The 19,002-nt window shown below is 41.1% G+C and overlaps 2 protein-coding genes across 2 annotated transcripts in view; one reads left to right on the top strand and one right to left on the bottom strand.

Annotated features, from left to right (window-relative positions):
* Nucleotides 1-3,396: 3,396 nt before the first annotated feature.
* On the bottom strand, nt 3,397-13,059 carry asrgl1 (asparaginase like 1). Its single transcript, XM_022743831.1, has 7 exons — nt 13,009-13,059; nt 10,306-10,512; nt 8,685-8,827; nt 8,177-8,331; nt 7,145-7,266; nt 4,856-4,966; nt 3,397-4,601 (listed from the first exon to the last, which is right to left on the bottom strand). Exons 2-7 carry the CDS (start codon nt 10,490-10,492, stop codon nt 4,387-4,389), a joined length of 933 nt encoding a protein of 310 aa, XP_022599552.1. The 5' UTR covers nt 10,493-10,512; nt 13,009-13,059; the 3' UTR covers nt 3,397-4,386.
* Nucleotides 13,060-16,000: 2,941 nt separating this feature from the next.
* Nucleotides 16,001-19,002, top strand: part of LOC111220678 (regulating synaptic membrane exocytosis protein 1-like) — a 105,457-nt gene continuing 102,455 nt past the window's right edge. The window contains exon 1 of the mRNA XM_022743851.1: nt 16,001-16,161. Coding sequence (XP_022599572.1) covers nt 16,001-16,161 — 161 coding nt within the window. The remainder of the gene's footprint in view (nt 16,162-19,002) is intronic.

The raw sequence follows: 19,002 nt of genomic DNA, 5'->3' as shown, positions 1-19,002 counted from the left end.
AGATAAAATACCTCTATGTTGAAGTATAAGTGTTTATACTCAAAGCACTGTAAGGACGTGTGGATAAGGTAAGAGAGTTGACACTCAAAGCAGTGGGGGGATGTGCCACCTACAGAGGATAACCCACTACCATTTTACACCTAGATACAGTTGGATCAGACAGGATCAAAACGATTCAGGAAGTGATCATCACCGTACACACAGTGCTCACCTTTAGATAATGTACATGCAGCCTTAACATGTTCTTGCTAGTCACTTCCACTGTTGCTTGGTTTTGTTTTAGCCATGCTAGTGGCTCTAGGGATGGCAATATCAGTCTGTTGGTCAGTCAATCTACTACTTCGGTCAAGACTGACATATCTCAGAAAGTGTTAAAGCAATTGCTGTGAAATTTTGTATAAAAGTTCTTGAAAACTATTAGATGAATTGTAATGAGATTTAGTACACAAACTCATGATCCCCTCAGGATGAATCCTACGCCATAACACCATCATCTGGTCAGAATTTTAACACGTCTGATACTTTTTTTTTATGACCAAATACCTGCAACACTAGTGACATTTCCATCAGCTTCACCTCTACTTTGTGTTTAGTGGTAGATTCTTTGTCTTGTTTATTATTGCAACATGATGAATTGGGAGCTAAACCATCAGGCAAAGTCTGCAGGACTGCAGACTCATGAAAACATCTCACACAGTGGACCAGTCCTGCAGCCGTGCACACGATGAGGAGCGTGTTGTTTGAGAGAGTCCCTGAGGGCAGAATTTGTTTCTCATGGTGACAGTGACGCAACTAACAGTATTACTATTGGCTGTATTTCATTCTGCTGTGCCAGTTCCACAGCCTCGGTTCCCAATGCATGCTAACTCGTCAGCACACCTCACTGGAACAGAGCCATCATCAGTGTTGCTGGTGGGCCTGCTGAGTGAAAGGTCGATGCTGATGGTTGTAAGGTTGGTAAGCAGGACTAGATTATGGAAATCAATCAGGATCTGACTGAAGCAAGGTCTTCTCAATCTGTCACTGGTCTATTGAAGCTAGTAATTACACCTTTACCTTTAAGGCAGTATTAATTTATATGTTTGTGTTTACAGTAGAATAATCTGTAAACACAAGGTGACACAACTGTCTGTCCTTTTAGAGGCTGCAGTTTTTGGAGCTGTTGAACTGAATTGTGTTATACTGACAGCTGTTCGTACCGTTTTGTCCAAAATGTTTTAGGCTCATAATGCAGTGTTTCAACAAAAACTGAACCTTGATGACGGAGGATTTATTGCAGACCTGTTGTATTAGACTGCATTAATTTTAGCTAGGTGGACACAGCCAAATGAGTGTCTGTTATAAAGCTGATATAGTGAGCATGTTAGCCAATGGTTGCCGATTTACAGATCTAGCCAAGACAGATGAACATTACCATTCATTCTGAGTCATATTTCGGACAACCTGACGATGTTACTCCAGTATTCACTCTCCTTTTAGCTCTGTTTTGGTCTCCACCAAATCGCGAAGAACACATCAGGCTCTTTTGCCAGGAATGCTCAGCTATGTCCGACAGCTAGTTGCTAACTTGTGCTAGTGCTGGATAGGTAGTGTACAGTGGGTTTATCAGAGCCTTTTCACTTAAAACAGCTCCCCCTGTGGCTGAAAATAAGGTTTATGTAAACCACAATAGTAAAGTTGCAGCTGTACAACCAAAACAATGAAGTTAAAACTCTAAAACGCTCAGTAGAGATGAATGCAACTGCAGATTGGTGATAACTGTCTTCACTACAAGTGACATGTTTGACATTACACATGGTCTACTGACCCATTGTTCATATACAAATATTGATTAGTGCTGCTTCAAAATAGTAGTGTGTACTGTACTACAACAATTCACTGACTTTTCATTGTGTATCACATTAAAGGTTCTATTTGTAAGTTTTCACTTCCACTGAACCTGGTTTCTTGCTTGCAGCAGGTGGTGTTGATTGTCGCTTGACAATAGCTTCAGCCATCGTAGTGTTTATAATAGGTTATAATATGCCTTCTTAGCAACGCTACGTCCTCGGGCAGATTGGAGGCCACAGAGATGAGGCTAACTGGGGCTAGCTGATTAGCATGGTAACTTCATTAGAAGAAAAGACGTGATAGAGACAAGAGTTAACATTGGTGTTGCTTTCAACTGATGGAGACAGCAAAGGAATGAAGTTTGATGCTGAACTCTCAACATTTCTTCTAAGTAAATAGCTGTTAATGCTAATGTTAGCTATGTAGCATTGGCAAAACTTACAAATAGCTCCTTTAAAAGATATCCAAATAAGATCCACCTATGTATATTTTTTAAATGCTCTTAAGGGATGGACAATGGACAAATGGACAAAAGTTCGCAAGAGAACTAAAATCTGTCAAAAAAGGCATGGAACATTTGCATTTTTAGTTAATATTTTCTGAAAAAGCGCCCTCTAGTCAGTCTATAGAGTTAATACATACAGTCAAGGCTTAAACACACATATCAGTTCACTTCAACACACAGATTTCATGGGCAAATGAGGCATGAAACACAATGTTCCCATTCAAATAAATGGGACAGTGGTTTCAGATTTTTGGATCTCACTGTATAGAAAATGTGTTGAGGAATATTTGTTTATATCACTGAAGGATTCAGTGGGGGTCAAGAGAGGTAGTGTTTGCACATCTAAGAAAGTGTGTGTTGTGTAAACATGAAAATGCAAACATGGCAGAGGAGAGACAAAGGTGGGGGAGGAGAGCGTCAAATTTCACTGATCTTTTAGCAGAGGCAGAGGAAGCACAGATTTCTATTGATTTGTCTGAGAACTGGGAGCTGTATGTTCAGTTGTTTTATCTGCCTCCAGAGAGTGTTTTCTGGATTCCCCAGCTAGATTAAAAATCACTGACATTTGATTAAATTGAGTTCAGTTACTCTCGCTCTCTCTCTACACTCACCATCAGTGTGTGTGAATAAGTCTAGTCCATGTCTTCTAAATAAGGTTATGTGTATCTTTATATACAATCATTAGCCACAGTAACTTTCATGATGAAGAAAAGACACGCACGCACGCACGCACGCACGCACGCACACACACACACACACACACACACACATACACACACAGACAGTTTAATCTATTTGTCATTTATCTATACTTTCATTGACTGTATCTGATGATCTGAAAATCTATTTTGTTCAAATTTCTTTGTACTATCATTTTGGATCATTTTAATTTTCTTTCAGTGTTCAGTGTTGATTTGTATTAAAACAGCACCATCTAGTGGAGCCCAAAGGCTCACACATACAGCCAGAGCCTCACACATCAGCGCATCTCCACTCACAGACTTTATGGGTAAATGAAGCTTGAAACACACAATGTTCAGTGATTAAAGGAATTTATTGTCATCATCAGTGTTATCCTTAAACAAAGCTTCAGCATTAACAATCATTTGATGAGCAACACTTAACTGATACTGGCTCAGATTCAAACTGTGTAGCGATGTTTCATCACTACACTACAACACTACTAAACTATACTACAGAAAAAAATCACATGCATTTTCTGTGATAATACAGAGGCTCAAATAGTTGTTCTCTCTGAAATACAAAGTTTATAAGTGTTTCATTTCACAAGACAAAAATGAAAATTTAAATCAAAAGAGACATTCAATAGAAGCATTTATTGATGAGTTAAAAGTTTCTATGCAGTTACATATTAGTTTATAGTAGTAAGTTTTAGAAACACATCAGCAAAACTGGCTGTTCATTTAAAATATGATCGGCTAAGAAATACAAAAAATGCAGATTTTCTATTGCTCAAATTATGAATCATAAAAGTCAGATTTCTGTCAAACAAAATATTTTTATTTAGTGATTGATTTGAAACTTTCTATGTTATATAAAAAATATATATACATAAAATCATACATGACATTTTAACAAAATTCTACTTTTAGGCAAAAATGTGAAATTCAATAACCCTTACTTTAGATTGGCTAGCGTTGATTAGGTCTCTGATAAACAGGTCATTTGATTATAAATCCTCCTGAGTTCATGACAGCCAGACCCCACAGTGACACAGCTCTCGTTGTCAGTGCTCAGCCTCATCTGGCTTCAAACAATGACCTGACTTTAGCAGGAAGTCTCATCTCTACAGTCTGTCAATGTCTTTGAGACTTTAAGGATCTAAGGTGTGTTCTCACCACTCTTCCTCATGTATCCTCTATGTAGAGTGCTTTAATGAATTTAATGAATGGCTACCAGAACACCTCAAACTGAATTCATTCTAATGATTTCTTAAATTTCGTTTTCATTAGTTTTAAGTCGTATCAGTATCCTCAGTTTCAATTATTTCTTTTTTCCATTAGCACATACTGTATGTTGTGTATTTCCTGTCAGTGTGGGACATCGATCCTCTGTGTGAAGTGTTCCCCAGTGTATAGGCCATAGTGCAGGGTGTCTTTCTGGGCTGCACCCCAGGACATTTGCAGGCTTGAGAAGCGAGCTGCCCAGTGGCCCTGAGGGTCCACTGTCACCACCCCACCCAGCCCATCCACTCTGGACTTCATGTAGGCCAAGCCCAAGTCACTGGCTGCCTCTACTGACTGACCTGAGAGAAGAGAAGAGGAAAGAAGATGAAACGTTCATCAAGATGAACTGAGTCAGTCAGACTCAGTTAGCCACATCCTCTGTACTTTTGAACTTCAGTGAACTCAATCAAATCTGGGAGCAACCATCAAATCATGTTCATGATGGATGAAATGCTTCTTTCTTATTGTGACTCTTAGTCTACTACATCTCCATCATCTCCACATCTGTATACTCACTTGTATTCACTGTGAGGAGGAAAAAGGTGCGTGTTACCTTGCTCCATGTGGAACAGGATGACTCTTGCCAGAGTAACTTTCATGATGGCTTCTCCGTGGCCTGTTGTTGATACTGCTCCGATCTTGTTGTCAGCATAACCCCCACACCCTAACATGAGTGCACACACACACACACACACAAAAAAACATCACATTACCCATGAGTGACAGAAACTGTTTATTTGTTTGAATTGTTTAACTTCTGATATAAACTCAATTTGAAACATTTTGTGGGGAAAAACAAGTGAGCTAGAAACAGAGCAGAAACAACCTATTAACACAGTCTTACAGTATTACCACATGAAATGAACATGTTGGTAATGTGTTGCTGTTCGCAACTTTCAAACTAATTTGTGAGTTGGATGTTTTCTGGCCACATGAAGAATGTAAGTCCAATGTTCACTCTTTGTAGCTCTGGTTTGGTCGCCACCAGCTCCTGAAGAATATATCTGTCTCTTAAGCTGCTACAGTAAATGCACTGCCATTCTCACCAGCTAGCTGCTAACTTTGTCTGTCTGCTGTTTGGTGCTGGGCAGGTAGTGTACAGTGGGTTTATCTGAGCCAGAAACAGCTGCCTGCTGCAGCTAGGAATGAGGTTGATGAGTAAACAGTCAACCTAAATAACATGAAAGACACTACAATGCTCTACAGAGCTGAGTGGAGCTTAGGTAATAATTCTCTGGGATTGTTTGTACAAGTGACAACTTTCACATTCCATATTTGACCCATTGTTAATACACAAATAGTGATGAGTTAGCGCAGTTTAAGTATTTACAGCAGCATTTTGCTTATGAATGCAAATGAATGTAATCTGTTACTCTCTTCTTGTTTACGAGGGATTCCAGCAGCACTTGTGTGAGAATGCTGTTACATATCCATTTCACTAGATGGAAGAGTAATGCTTCAGATAATATTTTCTTGAGATATACTGCATGCATTAACAAAATTAAGCAAAGATTGACACTCTATTGCCCCGATCTCAGTTGTATTTTAATCATGTCAAATTATTTGAATTTTCAAATATTCCAGTTCAAGTGACACAATTATTATGGAAGAGGAGAAGTTCACATTTTAACTAGAATTTACAGAAATTATGAAGCATAAAAAAGAGATTCCAGTCTGTAAAAACGACTGATGCAAAGAAGCAAACTGCTTTGTTTCTATGCTCTGTAAGTTTGTGTCTTATGTGAAAATGAGCAGTTGTTCCACATTAAACTGTTTCAACTTGTTGTTGTATAATTTTGCCAACTTGAGAGCATTGGTTTGTGATTTCAGACATCTGTTTAAGAGAGAGAGGCTGTGATCATAGACTGTAAATAAAGGCAGACGTGGCCTCTGTGACGTCACCCACAGGTTTCTGAAGAGCGGTTTTGAAGTTCAGAGTGAGCTGCTCCTCCATCGCCATCTTGGCAGTGTCTGACTCCACCTTAATTCCCAGCTAATCCAAAAACAGGCTAAGAGGTGGGGCATGTGTGGAGCCGAGACTTCGGTGCATGCTGGTTTGTGGCAAGCATCGCTCGCCCACCTGTCTCTCAAAGTGGCCACGCCCCCATAGAGTTGTTATGAAGGAGGAAATTAGGTTTATTTCTGCCGTAAAGTTGGACATTTGGGGATAGACTTTCTCTTGGAGCCAGCCTCAAGTGGTCATTGGAGGACATTGGTCATTGGTCAGTTTCTGGCACTTCAGTGTTGGCTTCATCTTTCAGCCCCGGAGGTTGCTGCTTGGCTGTAAACCTTCCTCTGACTCATGACAGTCTAATCAGTCATTTACTGATAGTAACAGATTAAACAGGGCTGACATGGCCAAAATACATTCTCAAAATACGCTGATGTTTACTAAACATGAGTAGAAAACAACAACAAAGATAATTTAGACCCTGTTACACCAATATATACTGATCCTCTCAAATTACACTTTGGGTTCTGGCACATTCCTCAGGAACATTAGGTTATTAGTATAAACCACTCAGTGCTGAGGCTCTGAAATCATGGTTTTAATTTTTTCTCTATATAAGAATTAAAGGTTGCACATTGCAATGTGTGTCAGCAGAGTTTGTTTTTAGAAAAGACAAAACTCATTGTCAATTATTAACCAAGTTTGTTTACTGACTAACCACACGTGTCAAACTTCTCCTGGTCACAGGCCAACAGACTGCAGGAACAATGAGTCTTAAAGGGACTTTCAACTTTTCTTGTTAGACTGAAATTCCAACTGGTCTTTCTCTCTCTCTTTCAAAACATTTCATTAAAAGGCATAAAATTCCAAAATACATGTGTGAAGACTGACCTATGCAGGGGGTGTCCCCCACCCTTCCCTCCATCTTGTTCAGCATTCCACCAGTGGAGGTTGCACAGGCTATATTGCCATCACTATCCACTGCTACAGCTCCAACTGTGCCCATCTTCCCCCTACACAAAAAAACATGAAGGAACAACAGAATGACATTTGAATGACTTAATGTTATTGTGAAGACTGCTACACAAAAAACCTGTTTCATACAGTGACCTGGTTACAGCAAACTAAACCCAGGTTAGAGGAACAGTATGAGGTCTTCCCTGCCTGTAGGCTTGAAACATGTCTCTGAACAGTTTGCATCTTGCTCTTCTGCAGAGGGCGCAGCTGTAAACATTTGGGACTCACAGCGGTAACAATGAATTCCAATGATGACCCAGAGTCACAGCAGAAAAACCTGTCAAAACATCCATAGATTCCTCTCAAAGTACTCTGTGTGCTCGCTTCCTAAACCTCATCCAAGTTTTTTTGTACCAGACAGCAAAGCTTCAATGGGAACTGTTCAGTGATTGGTCAGCTGATCTAATGAGACAGTAAAAGAAATTATTTCTGTTCAAGTAATTGCTGCTTCCTCAAAATGATGCAGGAGAGATTGAGGAGGTGCTCTTTGGTAAATACAGTTGTACCAGCCTCATGTATCTCTGTCACCTCTCTCTCTTGTATCCCCACTGAGAGAAGCTAAGAGGCATGACTGAGGGAAGCGAGGAGCCACCTTAGCCAAATGGAAAGTGTCCATCCATCCATTAGCTTTACCCACTTATCCTTTGAGGGACGCTAGGGGGCTGGAGCCGATCCCAGCTGACATTAGGCGGGGTACACCCTGGACAGGCTGCCAGTCTATCACAGGGTTGATTCATGCTCAAATTCACATTCACTAAACCTGCATCAGCACCAGAAGTGGATTATGCAGCAGGAGTGGTTTGAGAAGTGTCTGCAAGGACTCATATCTCAGTCTATTTCCTTTCTTAAGGAACGCATCATTACTGGAACGTATGCTAATAAGCTTAAAATGATGCTATGTCTCACATTTGGCACTCCACAGGGTTGGCATCGGGTGCCAAGTTCTTCTTCCAGCGCATACGGGAGTACTCAGTGATGAGGGACTCTTGGGGGACTGTAGGGACACCCATGGCTGAAGCAAACTGAGTGGCACCTTCTGCTGTCAGACAAGCATGACTTGTCTGAAACAGAGGTCAAAGTTCACATCTATAAAATGCATCTCTAAACAATTACAAAACCTTTTTGTATTTGAAAGTCACTGTGCAAACTATACTGCAGCCATAACTATGGTTCTTCCTTTATTTCTACGGGGTACATGATACATTATTTTCATTCTTAGGACACACACAACACACTTATGTTTACTCTGAAACCTATAAAGACTGCTGGCATTAACAAAGCTGTGATGTAGATCTGTGTTTATCTTTTTGTTAAAATTCTGAGATGTTGCAGCTACACAGATAGATGACTGTATCTGAGTGTGTTAAGCTTTATCTGCACACTCATGTCTCATCAGTCCTTAACGCATACACACCTTGTCCATAACCAGTCTTGCTAGCTGCACAGGGTTGGCTATGCTGCGTACCGCAGACACTGCACCGCTTCCCAATGTTTTCCCATCCATCACAATGGCATCCATCTCCACCTCTCCTTTGACATTCAGCACTGACCCACACCCTAAAATATGATTTGAAAAACAGCTCCATGAGATCTCGCCTCTGGGAACAAATAGTCTTTTGTGTACAGAGGTGACATTTGGTGTGTGAGTGATTCATACATTTCACAGCGATCTGTCCATTGGTTATAGAGATTTAAGCGCAAACTTTGGCCTGATGGTGGAGCCAGTTAGTTAACACTTTTAGGAACTGCTAATACTGATGTCATACTTTCATTTTTTAATGCCATGTTCAACATTTTTGTTATCCCCCTTTTTGGAAGCTGAAAAAAAATTAACACCCTTCTCCAATCACTTAAACAGACTGCATTCTTATCATCCAGAAACAACACAGGCTAAAATAAGGCAAGCTGACTTTAATTCAAGATTATCAAGAACATGAAGAACATGAAAACATTCATACATGTTTCTTATTAGTTATGCAAATTAGTTATTAAAGTTTCACTTTGCCCAAACTGCCAGAGTTTTGTCTGCTACACTGGCAGAAATCTCAAGAGCAAGATACTGCTGACTTTTTCATATTTTGGATATATTTACTAAATGAGTATTTCTATCCAGTGAAAGTCTGTCCATCTTGTTCCTCGCATCCCGTTTAGCCTTGTGAATAAATAACCTGAATCTTGATAAGTGACACACTGACCACTGAACTAAGGCACTGAATCCGCCTCTGTCCTTAGAATACACCTCAAAACACAATTTATGGCCACAAACAAAGCCACCTGTGTAGTTCACTGTGTCTGTTACATTTTTATTGCATTGAGGTGCACAACAAGCAACATGATTACAATACCAAGATCCACAAGTTGTTTTGTTTGTGTAGTTATGTTCCGGGTGCAAAGATTGATCCATGGACAAAACCAAATATGACACATGCACTATCACCCACTATTTGACAAAAGTCAGCAGCACATTATTAACACACTAACAATGTAAAATAACATGAATCAACATGGATTCAGCCACAGCTTACAACCTGGCTATTAGTGGTGGGCTGGGTTACCCATAGTTTAAAATGAATTTTTATGAGTATGGACAGTGTTTTGTTTCTGGGAACAGGATATGAAGGAGTTCCAAGGACCAATATCTGTAACCTGTAAAAATATTTTGGACCTTTTGATTTAATGGTAAGTGATTTTGAGAATATAAATAAATATTCAATAATATGTTGTTCTCAATTCTTTCATTCTATGGACATGACAACGTCTTGACCACAAATGTCGTCTTCCTGTCCAGTAACAGTTTTCATGGTTTGATTCTGATTTATATTATCTGACACTTCTACACTGCTCATGTTAGCTTTGTTAGCATCAGAGAACTCTTGCTGGTTTACTGTTCTAAAATAAATAGATTCCCAGACTTCCCAGAAGAACGTAAATGCAAGCAGGAATTATTGCAATTCAATGCAAGTCCATGGTCATTTGCAACCCAAACAATGCAGTATGTATAAGATACGTGACAGTGTGTTGTGTTTTGACATAACCTGCATTGAAGGAGGGATTATTCTCCAGCTGGGACACAGCCTCTACCACCGCATCCATGCTGCTGCCCCCTCCCTGGAGGATGGCGTACCCTGCTCGGACTGCTGAGCACACCCCTGCAGTGGACTTTTCTGACCGCTCCTTTGGGATATGACCCGCCCCTCCATGGACCACCAACACTGGCAACATGTCAATCACCTCAGAAGGAACTAAGGAGAGATATGATGTAAAACAAGATGTAAATACTAGTTTCAAATGTGCAGCGTTTGACATAAAGGATATTTCTAGCAGTTTAATTTCCAGCAGTCCTGCACTACTCTGCTCTACTGTCAAAATAGATATGTTTGAATTAAGTCTGGTAAATCTTTTAGTGAAGAAAGGTCTGTAAGTACGTAAAAATCACATAATGACAGTTTCATTCATTCAATGGACTGTAATAAACATCTGAGACGATTTCTGTGTCTTTTAACATATGAATCAGTGGCGTGCCGTCAGGGCAAGCAAGGCAAGCAGTGTTTGCCCAGTTAAAGCTAAAAATAGACATGAATTAGAATGATACTGAAGTGGAAGTGATTTGTCTCTTTACATCTGATCTCAGAACAGCGTTCTATCCCATAAAGGAGCTCATGCCTGTTTTCATCATGTAATTTACTGCCCACTTGTGGTGGCTAGCTTGACTTCCGCATTGGTAGTTTCTGCCCACTGCTGCAATATGTCAACGTTGCCACCGTATTGGACTGGGCAAGACTGCCCTGTAAAGAAATAGGAATAAACAGAGGATAAAAAGCCCTTTAATGCTCATGTAAACCTAAAGTTGATACACACTCCTCCTCATGGAAAACAGTGATTACAGCCTAAACAATCACGATTCTGAGTAACTGGAGACATAACTTTTATCTTTACTTCACATAGATCATAAACCCCTCGAATATAAAAACTATTAATGGAAATCAGTTGAGAAATATAAACAATATAGTGCTTTATATCCAGAAAGACTGCAGCTCCTTCATTCACTTGTGCTTGTTTACAGGGCAGTGTTGCCTAGTCTAATATGGCGGCGATGTTGCCGTACGATCCAGCCGCCAATGGCGGTGTCTACGTTTATGTCTCAGCTTCAACTGTTCTGAGATCAGTTATGATATTGCATGCATTATACGCATGTGCAGACAAGTATGTGGAAACTGAAGTTGTGCAGTAAATGAGCAAATTACACTGATTTATTAACTCTGTGTGAGATCTGCAGCAAGTTTGAGAAGTTTGAGATAGAATATTGTTACAGGAGTAGAGCAGCTTCTTTCAGGAATAGATCAGTACATAGGTTGTATGCGTAGCGGGTGAGAGAGAGAGATTAGTTAGCAGTTAGCACTGTAGCTGTGAACGTAGCAGTGAATGAATGTGCACTTTAAGCTGTTTGTCAGTAAATAAATGCTACAGCTCCTCAAGATCCAAGTTCCTGCATCTCCCCTGTGCTTCCCAACTACAGTCCAGATGATATATGTGCCAGGGAAGGTTAACAACACTGAGACAGGTAAAAACAGGATTCTGCATCGTCACTGGAGTGTGTCATTGTCAGTTAATGGTAAATATTTTGAAGATTACCACAGAAGTGATTTTAGATATTTCCCTCTATTCTGCACATTTGATATTTATTTATTTACTATCAGTTCAGAAGAATAATCCTAAAACTTCTTCATGAAAAGGTATGTTTCAGTATGGTCTATGTTTTTGACGTTGGTGTTGGGGGTAGCTTCCCTGTAACAGTCACTGCACTGCACGCAGTCACTGCACACCACTGGTATTAGTCCTCTCAGCCTTTCACGTCATCTGCTATCAGTCTGCTAACTGTTTTCTGAGTCCACACTCAATACGTAGAAGCAGCATTTAGTTACTCTGCATCACAGAACAAACTTCAAGGAGATACGATTTGACCACCTTTAAATCCAGGTTAGAAAACTTCTCCACCGCCTCCACATTAAATACTCGTCGTTATGAACCTTGCATATAGAGTCCTAAACATTTTCCTATCAAGTATTTTAATTACCTGTTTAATTTCTTTTGAAACTGTTTCTAGCGTTTTAGTTTGGCTTCACACACTATTATACAACTATTTTAAAAAATGAACTCTGCAATAACTTTGTTTCGTTTCACCAGATTACAGTCTAGTGGATAAAAGCATTAACCAGTGCCATAAACCATAAAGTTCTAGTGGTCTCGCGCCACTAGTGCTGTCACCATGGTGATGAAATAAAATTAAGCTAACCTTAAGTTCGCTGTATTAAACAGGTTATAGGGTATATCTAAAATATATCAAGGGTGATTGTGTGTGTGTGTGTGTGTGTGTGCAGAAGACGTGAGAAAAGGCTGACCTCATGTTAAAGCCAACAGGAAGACGCGGACATAACGATGTTTTGAATGTCAGGGCTTCTACAGGTTAGTATGCTAACCCTGCAACCTGTCCCTGAATAAAAACGACCAAACGTTACGTGTAAAACTCTGCAATTTACTAAAGCCTTCGCTTGATAAAATTCTCACTGCACCATACTTACTCTGAACATTGACCTATTTACAAGCAGCTTAACAGCACGCGGACATTTTACGCTTTTTTGCCTATCAAGACATCGACAGACAGTAAACCTGCAAATGCACAAATTCTAATCATACAATGAATATAAGAAGGAAAAAACAGGTGTTTCTGTTTCTCTTACCAAAATATCAACGAGGAGACATAAAACTCAGAAAAGCAATAGCACTTCCGGGATGTGACACTTTCAAAATAAAATACGTCTCCTAATAGTCGTAGGTCATAGTCATTAAACTAGTAGTATTAGTAGCAGTATGCTGGGTTACCCCATTTGCACGGTACTGTTCTGTACTAGTAAAAACATAAGCTTTTTTATTATGAAGTCAGAATTGCGAAACTTTTATTTTCAATCAATGCCAATCCAGTAAAATATAACCCAAGGCACAGCAGATTTAGTTAAACATCATGCAAGCAACCACCGTGTGTGTGTGTGTGTGTGAGGAGGGGGGTGGGGTGGGTGAACTCTTCTTCAGCCTACCTACTTGAAAAGTGAGATATGTGGATGAAAGTTGAATAAGTCAAACACTTGCATGCTGGCAGTAATGTTGAGGAAAATAATTAGCTTTGTTTTGGTTTGGATGAGTTATAAGATAATGATGATGATGATGATGATGATGATGATGGTGATGATGATGATGATGATGATGAAGCATTTGGTCTAAGCCATGGTTATCTTTTTTCTTGATGCAACTTGCAGCTCCTGCTCCTCTAAGTATATTTTCCCCATCTAACTTTTTATTAGCTGTATGATAACTTGTCAAACTGTAAATGAAGCCATAGCCAACAATTAATAATTTTAGCAGCTCAGAAATCGGGTTTTAATAAATCTACATTTGTTGCTAAGAATAGTCTAATAAAGTAAACCTGTTTCCAAATTTAGACCATCATGACCAGACTTAATAAATTATCCTGTCTTATGCAGTACTGTATGTGTGATTTATACTTTGCCACAGCCTGTGATTAAAATGTTGTACACTCACATGCTGTAAATGTCATCCTATGTGTGCATGACTGTGGTAAACATCTGGCTGCTTTCATATTGTGTGTGTGTGTGTGTGTGTGTGTGTGTGTGTGTGTGTGTGTGTGTGTGTGTGTGCATGTGCATGCTGGGAACTGTTGGAAGGATGGATAAGGAGGAAGGACAGAAGGAAGCGATGGAGGGAAAGAGAGGGAGGAAGGGTGGGAGGAAGGACAAAAAAAGGGGGATGAGCGTCATTCTAACACGCAATGATTGGTGGGAGGGAGGAGGAGGAGGAGGAGGAGGAGGAGAGTCCGTACACTCTTACTGTAAAAGGTTTCATACAATACTAGAAAATGGTTCTTTAGAATTACATTCATTATTTCCTAAATATTTTATTATCTTGTACACTGCATATTTACCAGTTATTAGTTTATTGCAAAGATATTTGCTCTATTACACCTTGATAAACTTAAATAATGGTTGGGAAGTGATAATGACTCTAGGGTCACTGTGAAAGGGAATACCTTCATTAAATATCTTACAGTTCCATTAATTTATCTATAAGTAATAATGTAATTTTAACTAATAAATAATAATTTAAAGACATTTCAATGAGAATATAAGGGGATTTCACAGGATAAATCAATGGATTGCATTATAATTGATTATCTCAATGGTTTGAAGAGGCTTTAAGGGGGGACAAGTCATCCCTGAATTTGAAATTTTCACCTTAACTTTTTAACTAATGTGGAAATTTAGGGATGTATTTTGAGTTATTTGATCAATATTTGATATTTGCCTCATTAAAACCCCTTAAATCAGATAGAAAACCAATTAATACCCCGTAATACATTATGATCTATTTATTTATCCATTAATAAATCCAGATTTTCAGGCAAACCCCTGAAGTTGAACCTTAAATTGAAAAAGTAAGGGCCTTTAAATTAAGTGATAGGTGTGATGTTATTTAGTAGCTAGATTTAAAAATGAAATAGAAATCCCTTAATCTGTAATCTAAGGGTCTAAATATTTCATGAAGTAAAGTCTGGGATAGTTTTCATGTTATCTGGTCAGGCCTTAAATAGGTCTACCCTTAATCCATCCATACATTAAAAACCCTTAATGTAGTAGCTACTGATGGCCTATCTTATAATTTACCCTAAATTTTGGGTGAGTCGTTTGGAAAACGTGCAAATTAAGGGGTAGCCATGCAATATTATCTTTGCTATATCACAATCATATATTTATAATATAATAGGCTATATAATTTAGGTAAAATTAAGGGATATCTAACCGACCGTCATGAGGTTAATTAAATATTAAAGGAATTCTTGTTTGACACTTATTCTAAACGTCCCTGTCATTTGGCTATGGTCCTACAAAACCCACAATGCACCCCAGAGGAACCCATTATTTCCTGTGTGTGCTATAGGCTGGCGTGAGCGCGCATCTTAACGGTGAGTGGAGCCCCCCATTCTCAAATGAGGGCTGCGCGCTCCCGCCACAAGAGAAGTGAGCGCGCTTCAGGGGCTGCGGTCCCATTGACGGTTCCGTCTCCCTGACAGCAGCATCAGCATCAGCATCAGCGGCGGCGCTGGAAAACAAGAAGTCGCCGCCTCGCCCTGCAGCCACACGGAGAAGCCCACCGGACCGAGCGGCGACCTGAGCCGTCTCCAGGGACCTCCTCTCTCTGCTTGGCCTGAGAAAGGAAGCGAGATCCCCCTCCCGCGTACTATCATCCCGACCGAGCGCCGGTGATATGGGCTCCCCGTAAAACGGAGGTGGTGGAGGGGAGAGGTGGGCGGGCGGGCGGTGGGAGGGGGGTGGGGGGAGAAGACAGCGGAGCAGCAAGAGGGAGAAGCAGAGGCTGAAAACGGCAACCGGGACCACCATCACCGCTACTTCCACCACAGCTAGCACCGACACTGCTGCTGCTGCCGCCGCCGCCGCTGCCGCCGCCGCCGCCCTGGGTGCCCCCCGCCACCGCCATGGGAACTCCGCATCAGTCGCTCCAACCGCCGCTTTGTCCGTGGGCCATGTCGTGATCCGTGGGCTCCGCCAGCGGGTTTTCTATCCGTGATCCCGACCGAGGCGAGGAGGAGGAGGAGGAAGAGGAGGGAGGGAGGAAGGGAAGGTGGTGGTGGTGGTGGGGAAGATGTTCGCCTCGGTGGGCCCTCGGGGCGGCCCGCGCCCACCCGTCGCCGCGGCCATCCCGGAGCCGGACCTGAGCCATCTGACGGAGGAGGAGAGGAAGATCATCATGGCTGTGCTGGCTCGGCAACGGGAGGAGGAGGCGAAGGAGGAGGCCATGTTAAAGTAAGAGAGAGAGAGAGAAGAGAAAGATAGTGTTTGTGTGTGTGTGTGTGTGTGAGTGAGTGTGAGTGTGTGTGAGAGAGAGAGACTGGGCCTGGGCTATTTCCGTTCAGAAGACCATCCAGCTCCTATGGATGACATGTTTCAGCATCAGGACTTTTTCTCTGCTCCACTGTATCTGACCATGCATGCATGTGTGTGTGTGTGTGTGTGTGTGTGTGTGTGTGTGTGTACATCCTGCAGGTCCCTCCACACACAACTCACTCACTCACTCACTCTCTCACTCACAAGCTCATCAAGGCTTCAGCTCTGTGCAAGAGAAAACATGCACGGGCCAGTTTAGACCAGGTTTGCGTCCAGTTTGCAGATTCTCACTGCTCCCAGGAGAGACTCTGCGAGTGGTGGGTGAGGGTTAACTTTGCTCCGGAGGAAGGAAGAAGAGAATCGTGGGAGGATGAAGGTGTGTCACCATGCCCCTTTATCAGCAACATCACACTCCACTCAGATGTAAAATAAGAACTAATTTCTCATCTGCACTTGTCTGCATATCATCACAACCATTCACACCAATGCCTGAGTCAAGTGGAGAGTATCTGGACTTCACCTGAAACATTTCATTGATGGATGCAGCAGGAAATTGCAGGAGGCTCACTGAAGCCCGGCGTTGAGAATAGTAAAAGTAAAACCCTCCCTGCTGGCTTTTATCTGTGCAGCATCCATCTCAACAGCTGCTGTTCTCAGCTCAGGGGTGCGGTTGAGCCTTTCCCAGCCTTATGCACTGTATGTAGGCCAGTGCTCTTGCAACAGACATCACACAGGCTGTTATAGAACCAGTAGGCCTATAACAGGGGAGGAAAAGGTGCCTGTGTAATGTCATTTTGAATCAGGAGTGACTTACATTCACTGTGTGCATCCACCTCTGCCTCCTCCTCCATACCACCACCATATACATGCATGGAGAAAAGTCTCCTCCAGATTCATTTGTCACTGCGATCGCTGCAGAAATCAACCCACATCCACCCCCTTTCCTCCAGGACCAGAAAAATGTATGAAGTGGAAACGCTGCCTTTCTCTCATTTTCTGCCTGGTCTGCATGAAACTGCGTGCATACATTGGCAGCTAGAAAGATAGAGAGCGACCCACCTAAGCAAGGCACTCCTCAAGCTTTACGTCCCTGTTCTATTTTAAGCCCTCTGCGCGGACTGATAGCCCAGCACTGGAATGGAAGATCGATTCATTGCATCTAAAGAAGGAAATGTCCAATATATAACTCCGGCTCTAAGTGGCTATGCATCATTTTCAGTATAGGCTAATGTATTAGGAGTCGTGGATTCAGTCGTGTCATACTGTAGCGGCTGCAAATAAGGCAGGCTGTCAGCACATACATGTCTTAACCTATATTGGCTTCAGCACCGTTTCCTCTCATCACTGCCACAGGAAAGCTGTGTGTGTGTGTGTGTGTGTGTGTGTGTGTGTGTGTGTGTGTGTGTGTGTGTCTTTACGATTGCAATCCTACACAGAAAAGCTGCACAGCTTGACTAATACATGCACGGTGAGTGTACTAGCAGTAGGGTCGTGTGGGTTGTAATGCAGAGAGGTAGAGAACACACTCCTCTTCTGAGCAGTTTAAGGTATACTCACCGTCAGTTTTCTTGCTATTAAAGTGTATAGGATCATAGTATATGTATGCAGACCTACCTGAGGGTATACAGCCATACCAGCAGTGATGTAATGTTAAATAAAGTGTAGATAAACAATGACGTCCTGTCATTAATTCATAAGTATGATTTTCACTCACAGAAAGAAAGATGGGTAAACTGTAAACAAACTCTGCTACAGTCCTGTGCATAAATCCCAATTATACATTGTGAATGGAAAAGTAAAGTATAGGAACATATTACAGTGCAGCCTGTCTCCCTATGGGCAATGTAACAGAGCATCCATGCAGTTAAGAGCATCGCTGTATTCAACCATAGAAATTCACTGTTAAGTCAATCAGTCACTACAAATACCCAAAGCATGTGCATGTAAAAAAATGATTGGTACTTTAGCCAGTAGGATATCCTCCTTAATGCTCACTCCATGTACGTATTCATGCAAAGCATAGCTGAGGGCTAAAAGCAGCTGTGCTCTCTGCCAATAGTTGGATGATGTGTATGATCAAATGTGTCACTTAGTGTATTTTAATTCCACTGAGAGCTACAATATGTCACTGCCTTCACCTCGAGGATAGAAACAGGAAACACATAACACACATATACTGCACATCCACTGTAAAAATGTTCCGTAGGTGCGTGGTACAATAGTTTTTTTTTTTCTCTGCTAAAATGCAAGATGTGCTGAACAGTTTCAGATTCTTTGCAAGGTGTTTTTAAGTGTTCATTTTTAGCTGTGCTGATCTACCTGTGATGCATTCAATCTGATTTCTAGAAAATGCGAGATATCAGTGTGCGGAAAAAGCTCCACAGTGTGATAGTTTCCAGAGGGTTGTGAAGTGTCTTAGAAAAGTCAGGCTTTTTTTCTTACATTCAAGAGTGGAATCTGACATTACAACTTACCATTGTGTAAACCATATTGTTAATGTTTTAACTTTTATTACATGTTATGATCCCAGTCATCTCTGGGATCGGCTTGTGTGTAATCCATCCAAGTAACATTATTATTTTAAGCTAACGCAGGGCAAACCGGTTTGCTCTTCATCTGCATTCCCATGTAACAATAGTGTAATACTGAAAAATAATGCTCACATGATGTTCACTGATTTACACAACTCAAGTAAGTCTGTATTTTCACAACATATAGAAGTGAATGGAAATCAGTGGACACCTAAAATACATCCACAAA

Source organism: Seriola dumerili, unplaced genomic scaffold (assembly GCF_002260705.1).
Source record: "Seriola dumerili isolate Sdu_G_001 unplaced genomic scaffold, Sdu_1.0 BDQW01000073.1, whole genome shotgun sequence".
NCBI lineage: Eukaryota > Metazoa > Chordata > Actinopteri > Carangiformes > Carangidae > Seriola > Seriola dumerili.
The sequence above is the reverse complement of the archived record's forward strand: the minus strand, read 5'-3'. Positions and strand labels throughout refer to the sequence as shown.

What these genes read in the sequence shown, in the direction of transcription:
- asrgl1 (XM_022743831.1), bottom strand. Translation starts at nt 10,492, where the DNA reads ATGTTGCCAGTGTTGGTGGTCCATGGAGGGGCGGGTCATATCCCAAAG. An exon ending in AACCCTGTGGAGTGCCAAAT is followed by an intron (nt 7,267 to 8,176) that starts GTGAGACATAGC and finishes TTTTTTGTGTAG; the next exon opens with GGGGAAGATGGGCACAGTTG. An exon ending in GGGGGACACCCCCTGCATAG is followed by an intron (nt 4,967 to 7,144) that starts GTCAGTCTTCAC and finishes CACTCATGTTAG; the next exon opens with GGTGTGGGGGTTATGCTGAC.